The sequence below is a fragment of the Genypterus blacodes genome, unplaced genomic scaffold, assembly GCF_046128005.1.
Source record: "Genypterus blacodes isolate CSIRO-AG114 ecotype Tasmania unplaced genomic scaffold, CSIRO-AGI_Gbla_v1 ptg000027l_1, whole genome shotgun sequence".
In the NCBI taxonomy this organism is placed as follows: domain Eukaryota; kingdom Metazoa; phylum Chordata; class Actinopteri; order Ophidiiformes; family Ophidiidae; genus Genypterus; species Genypterus blacodes.
The window spans coordinates 2,498,855-2,521,638 of NW_027466840.1; the positions used below are offsets into that span (position 1 = coordinate 2,498,855).

Below are 22,784 nucleotides of genomic sequence, written 5' to 3' on the forward strand. Positions count from 1 at the left end.
TAATGACTTATTTTAAAAATGAGCAACCCCATTTTCCCGTTTCTAATGTGCATTTGGGTAGAAAGTTTGCCATTGTTTCTACAGGACATCCGACTTTTGTGTTCTTTATTTCCAACTCCGTTCGTCAATACGCAATTTTTTTTTCTGAGTGGAATTTACAAGGAGCACCTGAAGGAAGCATCAGCCCGTGTCAAATACATGGAAAATGGAAACTTCCGGCATTCCTTTCAAAACAAAGTTTCGAATAGCATCGTTACAATGAGACGCAAGAAGTTTATATTTTTCCCTTTCCTATTTTAATGAACGGTCGCAGAACACTTCCACGTGGTGTGCAAAATGCACGTTAAAGAATTAATGGTGATAATAAACCTAGATGAATAAATGCTGGAAATATAAGGAACCTATAAGCACTACTGTCGCACGCAATTGTATTATTCATGACAGCCGTTTGTTTCCCCATGACAAAAATTTCGAATCCTCAACGTTAATCTTCTCAAGCCGTATATTTTAAGGTAAAATTGCTAAACTTCCGGTCCCTTTCCGTTTCGTTAACTTCGTTCGCTTGACGTGTTTACCCAATTTCATGTTATTTCCGACGCCCCCTATGATAAAATGCTAGAAATTACAGCAACAAGTGCTTCACAGAAGTATTTGAGGATCTCTGGGGAAGTTGGTTCCCTCTATGGTGTATTTATGAGAACTTGATGTGTGTTGTATATAGTCTAACTGAAGATTTGAATCATGTCAACTTATATGCATTTATTCAAAATTGCAGGTGCATTCCATTTATTTTTTTAATATAATAAACTATACACTCAAGTAAGGAGGAAATAACACATTGATCAGTTCATGTCACTCATTTTAAGTTAACATTTTCAAGCACTAAATTCATTTCCTTGTAAAGGTTATTTTTAGTTATGTACAAATCTGTTACATGGCTATTAACAGGGCAGTCAAAGCAGACACATTAAGACAGTCAAATATCAGTTGCATTGGTTAATGCTACAAATCATCTATTGGGGAGAAAGTGATAAGTTTCGGGAGGCTGTGCTCCCTTTGGTGCGTGGGGCTCTCCAACGTGTCCAGATCGAGTGAGAAAACCTTGTCGGCGTCGCCCTCTGATGTTGCAGCCCCCATCAACCAATCTTTGTCCAATGCCGTAACCTCATTCAACAGAAGGAAGGAACCATCTTGGAATGCCTTCGGGCTGGGAGCCTGATGTGTGGTTAGCGGTGTGCACTTTGTCTCAGTCTTCATAACCGGCATATGTGGGATGAGAAACTCGTCTTCATTGAGATCCGAAGCTTCCATATCAAGGCTCAGCAGACTGTCACTACTGAGCATTTCAGGAAAAGTCTCATGAGCCAGACTGAAGTGGACCGCACTGCTGCTTGGGCCACTTGGGCTTTCAAGGAACTCAAAGTTGGAGGCATCCAAGGATAGTGAGGATTTGAGCAACATCCCCACCCTATGGCGGACAGGGGTATGGCCTTGGCAAGTTGCAGCAGGGGTGAAATCAGGGGAGACGTTTTGAGGGAGAACTTCTTTGATGGGGCTCAACAAAACTTTCTGTGGCTCACCAAGGGGAGTGAGGCGACCTGTGATGCTGTCATTAAACTTTGCTGGCTGACGGGATTTCTCAGCTTCATCTTCCTCCATTGCCTTTCGCCACGAGCTCTTCACATCCATAACTTGACAAAACATGAGAAAAATTATGAAAATGACAAGAAATGGGAGAACGGACTGCTAAATTCAGTGCGTCTGCAATAAACCTCATGCTTCCCATTTCAATTAATCTGAATTTAATACTTTAACTTACTTAAACTCTCAGGTGTACGTGGCAGTTGTTTCTTAGTGGAGAACGGATCTCCACGCAGCGTGCCAAGAAGATCCTCCAGCTCCAGAGCTTTGAAGCTGCCCTCTACAGGGCTGGCGGTAGTTACAGCATCTGCAAACTAATGCCAATTTGTAAAAATAAATGGTTATAGGTCAATACTTGTACAATGACCACATCTTTATTTTTAACATTGGCTTATGCAATGACCCAATGTGGTTTCCATTACAGTTTGTCAATTAACCGTCTTATTTCTGACTCTACGACAACGCAAGCACATTTTGGAGACTACTTTTACCTGATTGGCCAGGTTATCACATTCCCAGTCCAATATCTGGGTCTGAGTCCTCGTCGTGAGCACTTTTGAATGAGCACGGGGCGTTTTCGTCACACTGGCCTAAGAAAAGTGAAGGAAAAAGTGATTGTTATACGTTTGTCCGGTGGTGGATCCAGCAAACAGGCCTTCCACAAATAAAGATTCAAAATACAGACCTGGATTGGTGGTAGTGATGTCATGGTGTGGGGAGAAGGCGTGTCGAAAAGCCAATCGAGGGAAGTATTTGCTCGCGATATTACTTCAGGGGCCGGAGCGGCATCAACCTTTTCTACCGTTACCGGACTGGAGCTGTTTTTAAACAAAGAAACGGGCATGATTTGTCAATGACGTCTCGCCCTTTCATAATCTAGGTCAAACTTCTAGTTGCCCTTTTAAAAATTCAACATACAACTGAAGCTCAACAATGGCACATTCACACACAATTCTAAATTTAATGACAGGAGTGACTGTCTGCTCCGTATCTGTCCGTGGCGATTTCCCTCAATTCGCCTCGGTCATCAGAGAGCATGTATGCTGTAGGGAGGACTTGTGACGGACAGATCACTGCTCACGACTGCCCAGGTATCTACCTCCCATCTGAACCTCATTCACCATACAAGTTACTTTTTATTGCAACAAAATGAAAGCTTTCCTTTACCTTTTCAGGCTAGAATAGTTGGTGACGACTCCTTCCAGTGTCTTGCTCTCTGCAGGCGTCCCTTCTGAAAGTCATTAGGAGTGGAATTTAAGAATACCAAAACATTTGACACCACCTTAATGCGTGAAATGACGAGCATGAACCGATTTCTGCTCACCTAGAAGTTTAGCTGGGTACTGGGAGAAGACACCATTTTTGTAACTGGCTTCAGCTGCCGGCGTGAAGGACAGTGGAGCCATTGGTGAAAGTAAACCTAGAGCCTGAGGAGAGATTGAATATTGCAGACTTATTTAATACATTGGGAGGCAGTGGCTCAGTGGGTAGTTCTTCCTCTTGGGGACCGGAGAGTCGCCGGTTCGAGCCCCTGCCGAGGTGGCCCTGAGCAAGGCACCGAACCCTCAATTGCTCCCCCCTCTGCGAAGGGTGGTAATGTAATGTAAGTCGCTTTGGATAAAAGCGTCTGCCAAATGATCGTAATGTAATGTACATTGAGCCGCACTAGGAATTTCATCAATATGGCAATTATCCTGCCAGTAATTCACACAAGTCTTTTTTGTACTGGGATCAACTTGGATAATATATTCTTCACAAATACGCACCAGATCGTCATTCAGAAAAGAAGCCAGGGGCACGTCTTTCAGAGTGTCCATCCACTTCTTGTTCCACTCCACTTCCAACTCTCTAATGGCGCTCCCGACCTCAGGAATTTCTTCTTTGGAAATCCGCTGTCTGAGGGAAAAATATAGACGTATGAGAAAAAAAAAAAAAAAAATGCAGAACTGGTTGAGGGAAATTTCCCCCCCCCATCAAGACCAACATTCCTTGACTACAGCAATTCCCAAGACACAAATAAATATCTTGAGCTACATATCCTCCAACAATGCTCAATAGCCTTTGTTGCATATTTGACAAGATGCCTGAGCATCACAGTTGGAACACAGAAGAATTGTGTGTGTGGGGTGGTTGATGTTCACCTCAGGAGGTTCAGGTCTTGCACCACACGGGCCATCTGCTGACATTTTTCCTGCAGGAAGTGAGGATTGAGCTGGGCAGGAGGGGCACCGCCAACGTGACTACGCTTGTCCCTCAGGAGCTGTAGAGCATGGTTCGTCAGCTCCAACACGCACAGGAGGTTGAGCTGACCTCCCTCATACATGTTCCCTGCACTCAGCTGGAAAACATGCGCACAAACACACACAGGCTAAGAGACACAACCCTTTACGAATCAAAGGCACAACTCCGAACATGCTGATCGTCAGGACCACGTGGGTAGAAGTCCCTCTCACCTGATGAGGAAGCCTCTCTATTCTTTCCAGTAGAATCCTGGGAATTTTGAGGGCACCATCCGTCCCATCCAGGACGTAACGGTCCACGTCTCCCTTCAATACACAGTCCACAGCATGCTGCTCCTCTTTGATAGCTGAGAGCATTCCATCAATGGCCGACCACAAAGCGCGCACCTGGCCACAACCAATTGTCTTCGTAAGCACTTTGACATAGAACATTTCATATACAGCACATGTGCCTATAGGTACACTTTCTCTGCATTTTGCAATAAAAAAAAAACATTCAGGAATAAATCCACCTACCTTTTCAGTCTTCTCCGCTGTAGAAGTTCCTTCCTGTGCACCGTCACTGCTGTGGCGCCTGAGAGAGTTGAAGGACAGGCAGAATGAGTTCAACTAAACATTTTGTGGAAATGCAGAGAAAGCACACGGTACATACTTGAGTAGCTCATCATATTTGGTATTCTCAGCCCTGATGTCCCTCATAGACTTCACCAGCAAACTTCAAAATGGGAAACAAAAAAACAAATTAGCTCAGACAACAATTTAAATACATTACCTCGTGGCAGTTTCTTGTTAAGCACAAAACAGGAAAACTAAATAACATCTTCAAAAACAAGTCAAAACAAAACATTTGGAAACAAAGAAACAAAACTAGACTCCTCTTTGCTGAGTTGTAAGCAGATTCAAGCTGAACTCAAAATGTGGAGGGTCCAGCCTATTGTAGTTTCTGCACAGCTGGTGTTAATTACACTGATTGCAATCAAACCTGAATCAGCCACAGCTGCTGTGCATTCAGCACTGCTAAACAGTTTCACAGTTTGTTTCGGGTTTTCAGAAATAGAGGTGTACTGAACTTGGAGCGTTTGTTCAAGTTGCCTCACAGGGAGTAAAGGCATTTGTGCATTTTGTTGATCATAGTTCAATGACATCTTGTAGACTTTGTGAAGTAAAAGCTTGTTATTGCAGCATTTTCCTCTATAGATATGAATGTGAGATGGCACACAACTCCGTCCACCTGCCCAAATTGGACTTACTGGGCTCGTCTTTGGTAACCCTGGAGAAGGCTGTCCTGCTCCACAGCTGTTCTCAGAAACCTGTTATGGACCAGCTTGTGTCTCTTCACTGCCATGTCCAGAGAAGAGGAGGGCGCTGCTGCAGCCTCAGGAGCCCAGCTCTCATCTAAAAACAACAATACATATTCATCATCAGTAAAAAGAGCATCTTATACATTTGCAGAAGGGGAAAAATTAAAACACAAATTTCAGAGCTTTATTTTATTTTACTAGCATGAATAAAGGGAAAGAACACATGGAGAAGATTGAAATTTCTCAGACTGGTCCCTAACCATAACTAGCCTGAAAGGACTTTGGCTAGAGAGCAAGCTTACTGCAAACAACAATGATCACAATTTCCTATCAAGTCCAACCTGTTGTGAAGGTCTTCATTTCGTGCAGCATGACGTGATTGGCCAGATGAAGCATCAAGCTGATAAACCTGGGGCCTCCGGGTGAGAGGAGCAATGATGCAACCACTTTGTATCCTGCATTGGAGCTTTCGTCCTGAAGATATACAGTGAAAAAACATGAATAATAACCTCACATAATGACTTCACATATCCAAAATTTCCTCATTCTTAGGGCTAAAAACCAATATTGTCATTCAATCGTATACACACAAAACGATCTTCATACCATTACTTCGCGCAGCCAAGCACAGGTTACTTTCCGGAACTCAGCATCAGCTTTGTGGTTCAAAACAGGCCAGCAGTGCCTAATACAGATAATAACAGGTATTTATTATAGAATGTAGAAATCCAAGGTGTCCGGTGAGAGAATTAAGTTACAGTATGCTAGTTACAGTAGTTACCTGTATGCTTCATGAAATCGCGTGGGGTTGAGTTTCTCCAAGAGGAAATTGATCACAATGTAGAAGGCATCTTTGTTTGGTTTGTCAAACATATTCCTGTTTCCGCAGAAAGTAGGAACAGTTATGAAAGAAAATGAAAGGCAAAGGCTTTTGATATACGTACAACTGAGTGACACAAAGCATCAGCACACTCACGGTCCCAGATGGATGTGTTTTATGTTGGTCTTTCCGGAGACAGCAGAGTCCGGTTCAAATCCAAGTCCCAGAAGGGCAAACCACAGATATTTAGAGTTCTTCTTTTGTAACCAGGCTGGATTCGCCATTTTCCCGCGAATGCAAAAAAGTTATCCGCTTTAGAATCGATCACAATATCCGACGATTCCAGCCGATTTGGCTAATACTAAAAAGCTAGGGGCTAGCTGGCTAACAGCTAGCACCGTTAGTTTGCTGTTAGCCAACTTGGCCTTTCAATTAGTTTTGAGTTTGAAAGCTTACATTTAAAACATCGTTCTCGAAACCACAAGGATTACGCTAACAGACAGTTACTTTAACAAGTTAAAAATATATTCCGCATATTTTACAGTCGGCAGTAAGACTCCACAACAACTACGGAAACCGCCAAATTGTTCAAAAACCCCGGAAATTATTATCAAGTACTTCCTGTGATCAAACGTGACGTAGTTTTGGGGGTTTGTTCTTATTTATATATTTTAAAATGTAGAGATACATTTGTTGACCCTGTTCTATATTACTCTATCTGTTATGAACATTAAAGGAATTGGAAAAAAAACATTCGGTTTTTATTGTTAACCTAACATCTACCTAATGCAACCCTGCTTTAGAGCTTCTACTTAAATTAGTTGGGAAAGCTTACAATAGACAGTAGATAAGAAATGACATAGTAGGATTAATTTATATCCTCTGAGGTTTTTCCATGTCTCTTCATAGCGACTGGTGTTGGTGGTGTAATACTCTTTGTGACCACGGCAGCGCTGTCCGACTGTGGGGCATAATCATATTTAATTCAATGAATAAACGCACAATCACGGAAATGACTTCATGTATTTACTTAAACATGCTTCTTGTGAACACAATATCGATATTAAAATGAAGTTAAATCATTAAATCATACCTGAAATGATATCAAAATCTTTTTTTACTTTAAGAATGTAGACATTGGGGTATTGCCCCAGTTTGAGTGGGAGAGACAGGCGGGGAGTAAGGGCTCCTTTATTACTCTTTTTGGGGTTGATGCAGGTCAGAAAGATGATATATTTTAGACTGTACAATTCATAGCCACGTTATTCCATTGCAAAAATCTGCAGGGGCGTGCCTTGTCATGCGTAGTGCGGGGCGTGGTATGCGACAACTTCCTTCAACTGTGTTGACCTCATCTCATCATGCGTGACCACATTCCTTTTTCTTTAATGTTTGATATTTGTTTTGTACTGGTACTAACAGATAAGCAATGATAGCAAAAATGAAGTATTGAAAGGTTTATAGCTCTTTGTGTTTGTCAGCACACACATCTGTATTATGTGAGATTATTCCAGACAGGAGTGGGAATATTATCCATTAATACATTTTCCTTGCATTTATTTTCACATTCAGCCATTTAGCAGACACCTTTATCCAAAGTGACGCACATACAGTATGAGGTTTCCATCCAACACAAACCATTTTAGTAATTTGCCAGATGAGGCAAATCAAGTCAGATTAATGAAGTGATGTAAAGGAACACAGGCTCATCCAAATTTCATTTAGACCTTTTTTTAATTGCAGTACATACACATGATTCAATTATCCATCACAAATCAAGAACAATAGAGCAATATTAATTAGCAAGAAGTGCTCTTAGTGTTTCTAATTGTTCATTGTAGTTCTTTTAAAACCAGCTTGCAACACTCGCCCACTTTTGATGGATCTGACATGGATAAGTATTTGGAAATTTGTGAGTTGACCCCCAGGGAACGACCAAGGTCCTTAGCTGTCTGGTCTAAGGCCACAGTGGTGCCTAGGGCCACAAGCAACCTAAATACAGCCTCCTTGTCCTGTACTGACTCCAGGGCTCTGCTGGCCACAGACAGGCACTGGGCCTTTGCCTCGAGATCAGGCTGGCTGTGCAGGCAGCCTGCGTAGTTTAGCACCAGAGTGGCCAAGGCAATGTGAATATTCTTGTTGCAAACAGGGGCCAGGTCGGCGGCACGTGACAGCACTGTCTCACGCTGGGCCATGAGGAGAGCTTTGCCATGCCTTCCACTAAAGCAGTTACACAGAGTCCGCAGTGCGAGCATCTGATTGGCAGGACGGCCCTCGGGTCTCATCAGGCTCAGCAGGTGGTTGCACAGCTGTACTCCCTCAGCTTCACCACAGAGGCTCTCATTAACCTGTGGGTGTCGCACTGCCAGCCTCATGATGTCCAGGACAGGGAAAACAATGTCTAAGTTCAGGTAGAAGGAAAGTGAGACTATTGTTTAATAACATTTTGTTTAACAATTGTTTTGTACAAAGCAACATGTAAATTGGTTTAAAGTTTAGATTGTGTGTCATTTCTTTACCTTCAGGCCAATGGCAGGCCTTCCACAGCAGGTTGATCTGCTGAATAGTCAGAGGATGCTTTGTGGACCCACAGACAGAGAGCAGCAACGCCTCAAGGCTTTCCAAAATGTCTCCAGAGAGTTTGTGCTCCTGGGGGGCTGCATCATTGAGTTCCTTGATCTTGGCTGGAGAGGAGAATTTGTTTTTGTTAAATGACAAAAGAGAAACAGGAAAAACAACCAGAACAAGGAAATGTGGTACACATGTGAATTTAGTGGAGAAATTAGTCTCTGTTACAGCAATACACTAGGTGAGTGTCTTTTGGTGCAATTCCTTTCAAGAAGAATTCAATACAGTACAGGACACACGTCCAATCCAACAGACTTATTAGTGAGTTCAAGATGTCTGACTGAACAGACTGATGGTGTCATTCAGTCATCAGTCTGTTCTTATGACAGGTGGCATCTAAAGGTCACCAGATAAGATTTACAACAAGCACGATTTACATCGAAACAGAAAAGCTATTCTGAAGAACAGCAAAAAGGTGTCCAACTCTACAATATCAGGATAATAAATCATCTTATCTGGTCAGCAGATGGATCTTGCTGCAAAATAAGGTACATCAAATCTTACCAATGATCTGGGGAGCATTGGCTTGCTCAAAGGTCACAGCATCAGTCTTCGGGAAGTAGATGTTGGTCTGGTTCTGTCTGATGGCTGCTGAGGAGTAAGCACCTCCACCTGTCGAGTGTGACGCAGTGTGACTCAAAATGTAACATTAATCGTTAAACGACACACAGTTGCCTTTGTGATGATGAACAAATATTTTGCCCAATACTGTACAACCAGGATTACATTTAACACAAATGGTTGCTATAGAGTTGAGTCTTGATTCATGTGCATTGGTTTTGATTTGAGTTTGTTGTGGAACATTGGCCCTGGCCTCACCTGTGAAGGGATCTGCCACACCTACAGGAGCACCTGTGGCGGTACCTGACCCTGGAATGTAACGACCAGAGCCTGGGTGGAGAAAACAGCAGTGAACATATAAACATCGGACAATGTTCAAACTACAGCAAACTCATTTCACTCTGGGCAATCTTCCGGCAGACGTACCTGTGAAGGGGTCCGCTCCAAAGCCTGCTTGATCATCAAGGGAGCCGGGGACATACCGGGCTCCTCCTGTCAGAGGGAGACAAAAATGAGCCACGATGAAAAAAGCTTTTAGCTCTATACGAACGAATCTAAGGTGTCGCTTCTGACAAAACCTGACAACGTTTCATTATTGCCTGGTCATTGGGCCTCACCAGTGAATGGGTCAACACTGCCAGGCGGGGCCGGTCCCACTTCGTGTCCTTTGGTGTTCTCTATGATAAAATTGGCAACCTGGTCGAGGAACATTGGACTGAGATCATTCTTCTGCAAAAAGTTGTGAGCCGTCAACCAGGGGTCTTCCGCTAAGTTGTAAGGCAGTTTCATGGACGGACCTCCCTCGTTCACGTCAATGGTGAAGACAAAGTCGTATTCCTGAAGGGGAGATGAGGTGTCTTCATTGGTGCACTCATACATGTGACCTTGTTTGCGTTCTCAGTAAGTTTATGGTCTTTACCTTCCCCTCATACATCACCCTCTTGGATGACTGCTGGTTTGAGCCTCCAACCACATCTCCGATTTTCATCCAGCGGCCATCGCTGACACTCCACTGGTAGGCCTCAACCTTCTGTCCGTCTTTAATCAGCCTTGTTTGTCCGTCACGGTTCCCTGTAGGAAAGAGGGTGGCACTTTCAGGATCTTGGGTGTGTGCGGTGTAAACAAACACACAGTGATTTTGAAATTGATGTCAGTGAATCTCTTTGTCATTACCAGGCTCGTCCAGGTGTTCTCTTCCAGGAAGGTCCTCCAGTTTGATGTCTCCAAGTTCGCCTGTCTTGGGATCAATTGTGGCTTTGGCAAGCTCATCCTCAAAGGCCTGAATGTCCTCAGCGTTGGCCACTCGGTCGTCAACCTCCGTAAAAATACGGATGATGCCATCACTACAGGCAGACAACACACAGGTTAGGCACAAAACTACTTTATTATTCACACACACACACACACACACACACACACAGTTGTTGGGAAACACCTTTGAATATTCATGAGGGGAAACATGATAACGGATGGATCAAATATAAAATAATAGAGTCGTGTTACCTGGCTCCAACAGCTATATCGCCATTAAGCAGAATACAGCAGCACCAGACAGACTGGGCAGGCATGCGGATGGTCTGCGAGCACTCTCCCTTCCTCCATATCCTCAACGTCCTGTCCTCTCCTGTGCTTATAAAATCTGTGACAGAAATAGCGGTCAAGGACAGCCAGGAAAAGATTGATACTGTTCAATGAGCAACCAAGCACCAGTTTCAAATCTCTAGCCTCTGAGTTTTCGATAACCCACCTTGGCCATTGGGGAAGACGGCTATGCTGTAGATGTAGTTGGTGTGGCTGTAGTAGACCTGTACACATTCTCCTGTCACCATCCACCTTCTGATACTCGCATCATTGCTGCAAGAGAAGAACTCCATGTCGCTGATCACTGCTAGTCCTCTTACGCAGTCTTCATGACCTAAAATGTATACAAAGAAAACTTATTTGGGCGATCAGACTGAGTCTCTGAGACTTGAGTTGATGGTTGATTATAACAATAATAATAATAATAACAAAGACCTTTTTCAGTGAAGGTCATCACCTTCACTGAAAACTGTCAATGTATCAACTGTAATGTGATTCTAGATGTTATAACCCACAGTGACATAGTTCATGTGTTGTGGGGATGCTAGGGTGGGTAGTTCCATTCATGATGTCATTACAAACATGATGTCATTATGGAGATGGTAGGGTGATTCCATTTACGATGTCATTAACAACTGTGACATCCTAGGGTGGTTCCATATCATTTGGTAATGCAAAAAGAATGAAGACGTAAAAAATTAAATATGTAAACGTAAATGACATGATAAACACCCAATGCACATGCCGGACCCCTGAACAATATTTCTGGGTGTCCTACTAGAGGAATGGCTCGGTATGGCTGTTTGTATTGATGTATATACACACACACGTACTGTAAATACACATATTTAGCAAGTCGCAAGTAGATTTGTTATTTTTCCGTCTTGCAGCCCGGCTTACATTATAACCCTAGAGCAAAAAACACTACACCACCATGAAATGTAAATTAGCTGCACTTCTATTAGAACTAAGAAGTTATTTTTTCCCTGCCAATATTTTCAACATTTTGTATAAACACAAAGTAATGTAACCTGTTATTCATACATCTACAGTGTGGAGTCGCTCACCTGTATATGTCTTCTCACAGCGGCCAGCTTTCCAAAGCTTTATGGTCTTATCTGCTGATCCAGAAAGCATAAGGCCTTGTTCGGGTAGGATGACCACTGCCCAAACTGCTCCAGTGTGACCCTGAGGCACAACCAAACAGGTTATAGTTTATATAATAAATATATAATTAAGATTATACATCACACTGCATGGTTACAGGTAATTACTTCATAGTTAAACATACCTGCAGAGTCATCATGCACTTCTCCCCAAGCCATACTTTGGCTGTGGTGTCCCAGGAGCCACTCAACAGTGTCCCGAACTTCCCAGAAGACAGAGTGCAAACTGTGGACATGAATGGACTTCATATAAAATTACTGAGATCACTTATTAGTGGAAAAATATCATCCATATGTACAGCAAGGTACAACTTACCTGTATTTTTATGACCCTTTAGAGTGAAAAGGGGCTGTGGTTGGTCAAGCGTGAACACACAAATGTTGTTATCATTTCCTCCCGTGGCAACAAGTCCTCGAGGATATGTTTCATTAGGAGCAATGATGCACACACAGGATACAAAGTTGGAGTGGCCGGACATACAGTGCATCTCTGTGAAGCCTTTGTCTGGGCTGTGTGAAGACAGGAATGAGAGGAGCCACCTTTAGTCAACTTTAAGAGTGGAGGACATGTGAGGCTGTGTGTGTGCCGATTAGGAGTTCCTCATAGCAGCATTATTGGCTCGGATCTACTTAGGTGTGCCAGGAAGTCAAGGAGACGGGATGCATGGTGGCACAACACCGGGGCCCGAACACTGACTCAACTAAATTATTATTATTGTTATTATTACATGGTTACACCTGTGCTTAACTAATCAAAATGTCTGCTATGCCAAAGTTTTCTTGGCTGAAGAAGAACAGGTGGAAAAGTGCAAACTTTTACAAACGTAGAATAAGAGTTTTAGCTGAATGAATGACAAAGCTAATTTGAGCAACACATTAGCAATTCGGTAACTAGATAGCTAACATTGCCAACACAAGTAATGTCGGACCACTTTTGTGTAGGTAATGATTCAACTGATATTTCGTCTTGGTCAAACACACACAGTAGTTCGATATTAGAAGAAATTAACCCCAACCAAACATGACACGAGTTAGCCTGTAGCAAGCTAACGGTAGCTACCTTGAGTTTGGTACCCAGACTCTTCCGGTTCGATCTCTGGACACAGACACAAAAGCTCCGTCTGGAAAAACGCCAGTAGCGAGCCCTCTAACATCCATTTCATGGCCTGGAATGGAGCACCTGAGTTTATATGAGTTAGATGATGCCATTGTCCTCCTCGGCGAATCGATAAAACGAAAGCACTAGTGTTATGCTAGTTATGCTACGTAGCGCCGCTGTCAACAAAATAAAACCGGCGGCGGCTGTTACCGGAACTTGAATTACATCACGAGAAGTCGGGAACCTGTAGTGACACTTTGTCTTGCTCTCTTTTCAGCAAAGATGTGTCGCTTCTTTGGTTAACCGACGAGACTAGATCGCGTTCTTTTAAATATTTAATTCGAAAACACACTAAAAAGTTGAGTAGAGTGAAAAATACGGCGCTCCTTCCAGCGTTGCTTACAACAGTGTCAGACCCTATAGCTACCTAAAAAGATAATTGTGATGTCATCAAACTAACCAAAGATACAAAAGTGATGTCATCCAAACGAACAGTTACAACGACTTATATGTTACAAGTGTCGTTCATATTTGGCTCTTACATGACCTTTGCACTTTTTGCGTTAAATTTAATATATGACAATATATATCAAACATATATCTAAATATCTAGCTAAAAATATACACACGCTAACATCGCCGACGTAAAGAAAACGGCCCCCGTGTATTAACACTTTTGACCAACAGAGAGCAGCAGAGCGTTCGCCCTTGTTTCCTTGTGTTGTTGGTGCACTGCGCTGCAACCTACTGATTATCAAGGTACTGTAAGTAACCGCGAGACGAGGGGAAACTAAAATGTACGTCGAAATAAAAGCATAGACTGTATAACATTGACAAGATGGAAGGAAAATCCCATTATGACCCAATAAAATTTATTAATCCATAATTAGGATGACATTCCTTTATCTAATGGTCATATTTTGATACACTGTATGGGCGCTACTAGGTAACATCAAATGTGAGATTTATTTTATTTTGAGATACAAATACCGGAAATGTGTTGTTATTACGGCTAACTTAATACTGGTCCTGTCCAGCCTTCTGGCTCGGATGAGGAAGTAACTACAGTACTTGAATTACGGCCGTTCAATAGGGGGATACAAACAAGTATGTATATATTTTTATTCAAGGTTGGAAAATCATGACTTACATTAAACACATTACTTATGTTAGCCATGTGTGAACAAGGGCGATGTTAGTCACGAAAGCCCTGTTTATTAGCTAACACAATCAGGCTACAGAGCCAAGCCCATCTGCCTGTCAGTTGCATGACTGAAGGAGACACATGTTCAGACCTGCAGGTTTAGACTTAAGACTTAATTTAGGCTATTATATGCGAGCACAGTGCTAACGTTAAGACTGGGTTTGGTGCTAAAATACCTTTAACATAGCTCAAATACTTGCTTTTTCAATGTAATGGCCTGTAGGTAGAGGACTCAATAAATGCCGTTTTATTTTAAGAAATTGTGATGTTATTTACTATAAAGCAATGCCAAAACACCCTAAATGTAAGTAAAAAGCCTTGTGGCTGAATGTTATACTGTCTCAATGTAATCTTGTTTGTATGTACGTCGTTGCCAGGCTGTAGGTCTCCTCAGAGTCTCTGGAGCCATGAAGCTCAGACTGCACTTTGTGGTTGACCCCATGGGGTGGTTATGCATTGGCGTGGTCTTTGGGATCTGGCTCTACAACACCTTCTTCGTTCCCACACTGGTTTTGCTTCCACACTACAATGAGGGACACATCCCCTGGGCCATAGTTGTTTGTGAGCATTCTTTCTTTCAGTATTTGACTTCATCTGTTGATACATGAACAATTAAAGTGCACATTGTACAGTTTTGCCTAGGGACCATCCAAACTAGGTAATTCTTAGCAACCAATATATTGAATATTATATGAAATTAAACATTGTGTCTTCCTCCAGGTTATTACATAGCATCAGCACTCTGCATAGCGGCCCTACTAAGGGCCTCCACAGCAGACCCCGGTCGTCTTCCTGTGGACCCCCACATACCTCACTCTGGTACTGAAACAGGAGAGACCACTTTACTATCCTCAGTTCTTTAAATGCACTCCATCTAACATTACAATGAATGCCAACAGTTAGAAATCTAATCTGTTTTACGTACATGAATAACTGACCTTCATTGCTAAACTGACTTAACAGTGTGTACCATGAACGTGAATGTGGAATGTCAGGTTTGTGACACAAGAACACACTTTTGAACATGATATAACTATGTAATCATGTCTATTGTAAACAATTAATCAAAGAATTCTGTTATTTATACATCACAGAGCGGGAACACTGGGAGTTATGCAACAAATGCAACTTAATGAGACCAAAAAGGTCACACCACTGCAGTCGTTGCGGTCACTGTGTTCGCAGAATGGACCACCACTGTCCTTGGTAAGATTACACACATGAACTGAAGTACATATCAGACGTAAGAGTCCATCTGTTCAGATTAGTAATAGTAGTAGTAATAAAAAGGAAACAGAAGACTCCCTAATTTAAGATTTTCCCCAAATCCTGTTCCCCATTTCCATCCAAGGATCAACAACTGTGTGGGAGAAGACAACCACTGGCTCTTCCTGCAGCTCTGTTTCTACACTCAGGTCCTCAGTTTGTTCACCCTGGTGCTGGACTTCTGCCAATACTATTACTTCCAGCCATTGACCGGACAGGATCAGGTAAAGCAATGGTGAAAAACAATGACTACCACTGCGCCTTAAACACAGAAACACCACCAAATTGTATACACTGCATATTTCACAATCTAATCTAGCCTCAGTTGGTTAAGAAAACACGCTGACAGACTGCATTTCAGATATGCATATGCTGTGTATGTGTGGACGTTATCACAGTGGACATCAGCAGGTTTTCTCTCTCTCTGTCTCTTCCAGGAGAGGTTCATGACGCGGCATGAACTGGCTCTGCTGCGAGTGTCGGCGCTCACCGGCCTGGTGATGTTCGGCGGCATGAGTAGCTTGTTTTACACTCAGATGACTGGCATCCTCTCTGTGAGTAACGAGGGACGGATTTAGTTTCATATACTGCTTTATTTGATATTACAATGTTGTGATGAGATACTTTCAACTATTTTGAGAGTGAGATCAACCAGCTTATGTAACCTTTTAGAATAACTGATGCCAAAAGCGTGGCATTACTTATTTATAATGTATCCTGTCTGTTCGATAGACAAAGCTTTAGATAGGCCATTCTTTAACATAGTGCATATTTAAAAAGTAATCAATACCTTCAATTCAAATATCATTACAAATTAAGAAAGAAAGATAAGGGTCAGACTGTGCCTGACCCATATTTTGATGTTGTTTTCGTGTAACAGGATACTACCACCATTGAGAAAATGGCCCAGTTCTCAAATGAAATGTAAGTCCTGTGAACTAAATCTCTTCTAAAGTGCCTGAGAGTATTTGTAGCTGCATTACGATGCCTTCAGGAGACATCTTAGGACTCATAGCAGACAATTTGTTCTTTCCAGATGCGGTGCAAAGAGGTCCTGGCAGTGGGCACTGGCTGAAGTGTGCGGCACTCGCTGGAAAGTGCTGTGGTTCCTCCCACTGCGAAGCCGGCAGCCACTCCAAGCTGGCCACCACTTTCGCAGCCATGTCTAGACCAGTTTCTCTACATTCTACCTGTGCAGATGGTAGGAACGATCGCGTTCAGCCTGACCAAACACTGAATACACACTCACAGCACCCATCCTCTCGCTGGCTCTGTCTTCTGCTGCGGTGGTCTCGGTTGGCAGGTGGAGGATACTCAGAGGCTTTTTTTGCTTTTGTTTTCCGCCTTTCTCTGCAGTGCTCAGACTGGCAGTTACAGTGTCAAGAAACACCTTTGGGAGACATAAGGATTTTTTTTAACTCACTGTGACTGCTACTCTAAGCTTTTGGGAACAACATTTAATGGCTAATTGCTTAAGAAGGATGGAAGGTTTCACCCCGAAGGCAGCTGACAAAAGGGACCCCCCTCTCAGGTTACTTTAATGAAGAGCCTTTACTACTGACCTTTAATCAACAACAGACAGCACTACAGTAACTCCAGTGTGTCCATTAGAGAGGCTTTTTTGTGTTTAAGGTTTGTGCCTTGTTTCTTTTAATTCCGTCCTTTTTATTTGTCGAGAAATCGCTACTATGATGTGTCGCGGAAGACCAATTTAGAAGTTTCTTTCGGGTAAACAAAGGAGTCAAGGGATCAACTGCATTCCTTTAATCGATAGTCATTTGATGATATTATGAATGTTTTCTATTGTTTTTGGAATGAAAGTATTTATTCTTTGAGGTGATGTTTAGTTAAGCATGGCTGCACAACAATGTATGGTTTGACTTGAAAAACTGACATGTGATACCTTTATAAAATATCTCTTAGCTGGGTCACGAGGATTAGAAATATTAGAAATGAGCAAACAAAATCTATTTTAGGCTGTAAATGTGGTAGCAAATCCTCCTGTATAATCCAGGTAAAAGCTGCATCCGTGAGTACTACAAACATCACACAGCCAGTAATCATCACCTGGTACTTGGACTGTCTGTCTTAAGAGGTTGTGGACACCTTAACACATTGTCACATACTGTCCTCAAGCCTAACTATAATCACACTTTGGCTGTATCACCCATAGCACTTACACCTTTTGTATTATTTCTCAGTACTGGCAACATGAAACATGGTTTTTTTTATCTTTATATGCTGTTGTTTCAGTACTTTAGTTGTCTTAATTAAGTCTTCATAAATGTAAAACCCCAGTACTTGTTCTTGGGTTAAACGTCGTTGATACACTGGATGCATCACAGAAAGGGGATTTATTGTTGTTGTGATTTTGCTGTAAGTGTATGGTTCTCTAAAGGGAGGAGGAGGAGATGATTCAGTGCACTATACCATATTGTAATGCAGCTTCCAAATAGTTTTAAGTGCCTGTCTTGTGTTTATTTTTCTTCAATCTCTCACAAATGTTACTCTGGTCATTCAAGCCAAAGTCCTTGGAAAGTTGCAATATTTGTCAGTAAGCATTCAGAAAGTGCATGTTCAACCTCCACACCATCCTGCCATTTTACCGGATGTGCATCCTTTTTGTTTTTGTCATTTTGGCCGTACTGTTGGCTTGTGTGAGTGCATATTTGTAATTGTGCTCTGCTGTTTTTTTATAAATCAGGTTCTTGGTTCATAGATGTTTATTTATGTGGATTTGTTTTTAATGTGTGGGACATGGAATCGGGTATAAAGACGACGGGCTATTGATCAATCACATTCACTATTTCTTTTCATATATCATAATTGTCTTAAGCAATAAGCATTGTATCATAAAAATGATCTTTATGTAACAACATTAGTGAATATCTGATGTGTTTTGTGACGTATATATAAACTGGCTGGATGGGTTTCATTTAAGTTCTCACTATTTGATAGCAGTGATCACTGTTCTACAATATCAGTTACACAACTCAGCAAATATTAACACAACTGTAGCTGTGCACAACACGTTGGCCTCAACATATACTATTTAGTGTAAGAATTTTTTCTCAACTTTATTTTGATTTGAATCAAATCTGCAAGAAGTCAAATACAAGTGAATGGTTGATTCATATTGGAGAGAAGCTGTATCCTATCCTGTCACTTCCGTCATGTGGAATCCCACAGGGCTCTTTGTTTGATCCCCTTGCTGTTTTATTTCTATACCTCACTTGGCCATTTAGTGTATTTTATTAATGGTTTTTTACTTGAATTGATGTACTACACGAAAACAGGAAACAATGGAAGAGACGGATTTGGGGAATGAGAATTGTTATACAGCATTCACTTCTTTGAGCTTAGGATACATTATGATAAATTGTGTATTATTCAGGTTAGAAATTGTATTATTGTGATGATGGAACTTATAAACAGTAGGTATTCATATTCTAATAAATAATATTCTGATTAAGTTTGAGCTGACTATTCTTTATCATCTTCATCATCAGCACATAATTTTAATAATTTTCTTTGGGTATTTTTTTTGGCATTTTCCTTCAAGGGGAAGCTGTAATGGAACCAGGAACATCAGCAGCACATGGTATTAGACCGCTGAGGAGTCAGGATGGGGAGATTGAAGCATTTCCCATATTCATAATATACAATATTCTGTAGTATGTAATAGTAATGGTTTGAGGCAATTAATGTGCACTACAGTGTTTTGTACCAACAGGACTGCATCCAAGGACTGCATCCAAGTTACTGCTAATTTTAAATGTGAACATTTCCAGAGACAGCGCAATGTTCTTCCAAAAGAACCAATTCCAAATCCACATCCAAAAGATATGCATTTGCCTCAAAACCTGTTTTTTAACATTCCCACCTCCTGCATTTCTTTTGTTCCTTGCATTGTAAGACAGTACTGTCCAACCAACAACACTCTCAGATACACAAAAACACTACAGATCCATGTAAGAAATAGAGTGTACTTTGAAATGGGGACACAGATCCTGAAATGCTGGGAAGCAGAGGCAGACCTTTCAACTTTTTTGCCAATGTACAACTGTATCATCTATCCTAACGAACAAAGAGCCTCTTGTGTATTTTCTCTCGTCTTAGAAACTGGTAGAAAGGACTTAAAAGGGCAATGTCCTCATAGAGGTAGAGACTGCAGATGCCTAAAAACACACTGAGGACACAAACATGCATCCTTATGATATGTCCAACACGTGCAGGGCTTTAAATTGTCCTGTAGCGAGCACCTACACATTGTCTAGAGTTCATGTCACCTCATCATCTGAATTGCCTGAGACGACTGCCCTGAATGCTTCATTATGTGTCACAATAAGAGCCCAGATGTCTCATACCAAATGGTCATTGGTCTGAAAAGTTCTTAAGTGGCCTCGAAGCGTGAGTAACGTGTGCACAATCCGTGAACATAATCTTTGTGTTTGTGTGTCCACAATGCCTACATGTTTTTAAACACACTCGACCCCAGATGACTTCAGCCAAACAACCCCAAATCCTCATTTGACCTTGGTATTAGACCTTGGACCTTAGACTATTTTAGAAAATGGGTCCTAAATTAATTCAAATGGACATCCCCAATCTAAAGTGATGAACATCTTGGCATTAAAGTTGCTTGTTGTGTTGATCCTGCCTTTGTGCGTATGTACACCATGCATTAATGTGGGCTTTTCCTTATTTGGATGATGTGATCTGGGTATAGATCACATTGGTGCGAGTTGTAGTTGCGGCCATAGTTGTCTTTCAACAAACAAGTAAACAATGGAAACACAGGGAGATCATAGTTTTGAGAATAAAGTGTTTCCATTAGAGAGTGTTGTGGTCAATGTCCAAAGTAGTCAGGTGTTTGTTTAAAACAACAAATAACACATTTTTCCCTCTCTGACTCATGTAGTCAGTGAGAAGCCACATTCATCTGAAAAATGATCAAATATGCTGCATTCGTACGTAACATGATCAAATAAAAAAATGATATCAGCAGGAAACACGCACTCCATGTTTGAGTGCCAGCACTTAGGGTACAATTTGTCAGTTTGGGCTTTGAGGTGGAAACCTCTACGAGCTACAACAGCCTGGGTTAAACATGCTCTTAATCTCTGAACTAATTAAATAAGGGGCCACCTGCTATTCTTCCACTCTTTGACATCTGGCGGAACAAAAGAAATAATTAGCCACATGCTTGATAAACATAAACTATGCTTGGAACAGTTATCTAGCAGATAAAAGCCCATCTTCGTTTTTATTAAAAGTAGGATTTGAAATTGGTGGCATGGCGTGTTTTGCTTCCATTTTTACGAGACTAGACTTGGATTAACTCGAGGCAATATAATTTATGTGATCACTAATCACGTGTAGGCTGATCATTTTCAGATTTGTATCCATATGGGCCACATTTCCTAACCAGATCATTGGTGTATCAGAGCCATCCCACAGCTATTCAGGCTTTGCTCCGAGGGCTGAAATGGTGTTTGTTACCATTTGGGAACTCATAAACCAACCAAAATTAAGCTTTGATTTTAACATCTGAATGCACTTTGATGAATCTAAAAATCACCAATGTGTGTGTGTTGTAAGTGGCAGACGTCTGCTGTGCTCCTCCATTTTGTACCAGCTGAACTTTCTGACCCTGCGCCTATTGATTTGCCTATTGATTTTCATGCAAGCTCTCTTTGAAGGAAGTAAAAATCCAATTAAAAGCAGAAGTTGAAACAGTTAATCCAATCAACAGGGTGAAATGTATGGATTTCACCCTCTAAATCAATAAGGTGCACGTGCACGTCCAGTGTGCCAGGTTTCCATTTTCAGCTGTTCCATTTACAGAGCTGAGGAGCCTCTCAGATGTTGGGATCAAGCACATTTGAAATGAAAGCACATTTAAAATGAAATGTCTTACTGTAAAATGCTGAATTATATGTTAGTTAGGTTAAAATATATAAAAACATATTACACCAAATGGACAGAGTTTATTACAGAAGTATATATACAGAAGTTTATTTGTAATCATTTGTATGGATCTTGGATTTTAAACACATTTATGTTATTTGTGACCCTACCACCAATGTTTTGAGTTTTTATCGTTTGTTTGTCTAATCGAAGATATGAACTCCATTCCAACAACAAAATAGAAGTCAGTTCACTGTTTGTTGTTGACTGTTGTTGACTGACTGGTGTTGACTTACTTGACATTTCACTTCATTTACAATACATTTACTTTTTGGGGGGATTTAACCTTAAATATTAAACATACAGTGTTAAAAAACAAATGATTGGCAGCATACATGTCCCCAGAAACCACAGGTATGTTATTATGAATTGAAATCCTTTACATCAAAGCGCTGGCCATGTTTTTTTCCACTTCATTTCTGTAATTAATGCTTAGTGTTGTTAAGTCCACCCACTGTCTGTGTGGGGAAATCCAGCTGCCACAGACTGGCCTCAGTGAGGAGGTTTGGAATGTAGCAGGAGAGAAAAGCTCTTTTCAGCTGCCATTCACATAACATTTACATGGACACACACTAAACGCCTCAATACATGCATCAAAACACACAAGGCGCCAAAGAATGTGTAAAGCCCTGTCACTGAGGGGAAACTTGACCTCTTAAACAATGATCATTCAATGTATTTACAAAATGAAATTAGCTTCATTCGCTGTCAAATTGAGTTCAATTTAAGGGGAAATCAGGTCATTTACAGGCATTTATGTAAATTTAATGGGTCTTTTACATTAATAACCCTGCAGACATTTAAATGTGCATTAATTACTACATAATTCATTGATCAACTGATGAGTAAATGCCTTAAAGTACCCCTTATTGTTTTAAGATAAGGTATTTGCAATGCCCTTTAAAACTCCTTTAATTCTAGGTGTTGTGCATCATTCTATATGGATTTTCCTATAATGCATATGAACATTTGTGTTATATTTGGAGGTTTTGTGCTCGGCACACTTTGTGGGTTAGAATGTCTTCATCTTCACAACAGTGCAATTCTTAATACTTAGAGAAAACTGCAGGACTTTGACACATCTCAGTACTTCAAATGGCCTTTAGCTCAGGAATAACAAAAGTGCGCTCTGGTTGAGTGGATAGTTCCTTTTACGCTGGCAGCTTCTCCTCACACAAAGAGTTGATGAAGTTGCAACAGAGACCACCACAGACCAAATGTCAGCAGTGACTCCACTTTCTGAGTCACTCAGCGTTACCAAAGAATGATGCTCCTGTTCTCCACCATTTCCTCAGTAACACTTTGAA

General features: G+C 41.3%; 3 protein-coding genes and 1 non-coding gene across 4 annotated transcripts; 1 reads left to right on the forward strand and 3 right to left on the reverse strand.

The window, feature by feature from the left end:
* Window positions 1-815: 815 nt before the first annotated feature.
* On the reverse strand, window positions 816-6,593 carry haus6 (HAUS augmin-like complex, subunit 6). Its single transcript, XM_076143911.1, has 16 exons — window positions 6,159-6,593; window positions 5,964-6,059; window positions 5,789-5,867; window positions 5,524-5,656; window positions 5,132-5,276; window positions 4,534-4,596; window positions 4,398-4,455; window positions 4,095-4,268; window positions 3,783-3,979; window positions 3,408-3,537; window positions 2,966-3,068; window positions 2,809-2,872; window positions 2,327-2,459; window positions 2,133-2,231; window positions 1,820-1,955; window positions 816-1,691 (listed from the first exon to the last, which is right to left on the reverse strand). The coding sequence occupies exons 1-16, from the start codon at window positions 6,284-6,286 to the stop codon at window positions 1,003-1,005; spliced, it is 2,427 nt and encodes an 808-aa protein (XP_076000026.1). The 5' UTR covers window positions 6,287-6,593; the 3' UTR covers window positions 816-1,002.
* LOC142993209 (small Cajal body-specific RNA 8) lies at window positions 2,616-2,746 on the reverse strand. The gene has a single exon (XR_012961111.1).
* Window positions 6,594-7,723: 1,130 nt separating the features above from the next.
* plaa (phospholipase A2-activating protein) lies at window positions 7,724-13,261 on the reverse strand. Its single transcript, XM_076143870.1, has 14 exons — window positions 12,999-13,261; window positions 12,255-12,448; window positions 12,064-12,164; window positions 11,840-11,960; window positions 10,939-11,106; window positions 10,695-10,830; window positions 10,365-10,534; window positions 10,111-10,262; window positions 9,809-10,028; window positions 9,618-9,683; window positions 9,450-9,521; window positions 9,135-9,242; window positions 8,522-8,686; window positions 7,724-8,403 (listed from the first exon to the last, which is right to left on the reverse strand). Exons 1-14 carry the CDS (start codon window positions 13,145-13,147, stop codon window positions 7,835-7,837), a joined length of 2,391 nt encoding a protein of 796 aa, XP_075999985.1. The 5' UTR covers window positions 13,148-13,261; the 3' UTR covers window positions 7,724-7,834.
* A 797-nt stretch (window positions 13,262-14,058) lies between these two features.
* Window positions 14,059-18,971, forward strand: zdhhc21 (zDHHC palmitoyltransferase 21). The gene is made up of 8 exons (XM_076143871.1): window positions 14,059-14,144; window positions 14,619-14,802; window positions 14,962-15,060; window positions 15,336-15,447; window positions 15,593-15,731; window positions 15,945-16,061; window positions 16,388-16,431; window positions 16,544-18,971. The coding sequence occupies exons 2-8, from the start codon at window positions 14,649-14,651 to the stop codon at window positions 16,674-16,676; spliced, it is 798 nt and encodes a 265-aa protein (XP_075999986.1). The 5' UTR covers window positions 14,059-14,144; window positions 14,619-14,648; the 3' UTR covers window positions 16,677-18,971.
* The last annotated feature ends 3,813 nt before the right edge of the window (window positions 18,972-22,784 follow it).

Coding starts and splice junctions, on each gene's coding strand:
- zdhhc21 (XM_076143871.1), top strand. CDS start 14,649: ATGAAGCTCAGACTGCACTTTGTGGTTGACCCCATGGGGTGGTTATGC. Junction 15,732..15,944: donor CATTGACCGGACAGGATCAG/GTAAAGCAATGG, acceptor TGTCTCTTCCAG/GAGAGGTTCATGACGCGGCA. Junction 16,432..16,543: donor GCCCAGTTCTCAAATGAAAT/GTAAGTCCTGTG, acceptor TGTTCTTTCCAG/ATGCGGTGCAAAGAGGTCCT.
- plaa (XM_076143870.1), bottom strand. CDS start 13,147: ATGGCATCATCTAACTCATATAAACTCAGGTGCTCCATTCCAGGCCAT. Junction 11,107..11,839: donor CTGTGAGAAGACATATACAG/GTGAGCGACTCC, acceptor TATACATTTTAG/GTCATGAAGACTGCGTAAGA. Junction 9,522..9,617: donor TGGAGCGGACCCCTTCACAG/GTACGTCTGCCG, acceptor TTCTCCACCCAG/GCTCTGGTCGTTACATTCCA.
- haus6 (XM_076143911.1), bottom strand. CDS start 6,286: ATGGCGAATCCAGCCTGGTTACAAAAGAAGAACTCTAAATATCTGTGG. Junction 2,232..2,326: donor CATCACTACCACCAATCCAG/GTCTGTATTTTG, acceptor CACTTTTCTTAG/GCCAGTGTGACGAAAACGCC. Junction 1,692..1,819: donor ACGTACACCTGAGAGTTTAA/GTAAGTTAAAGT, acceptor TGTTTTGTCAAG/TTATGGATGTGAAGAGCTCG.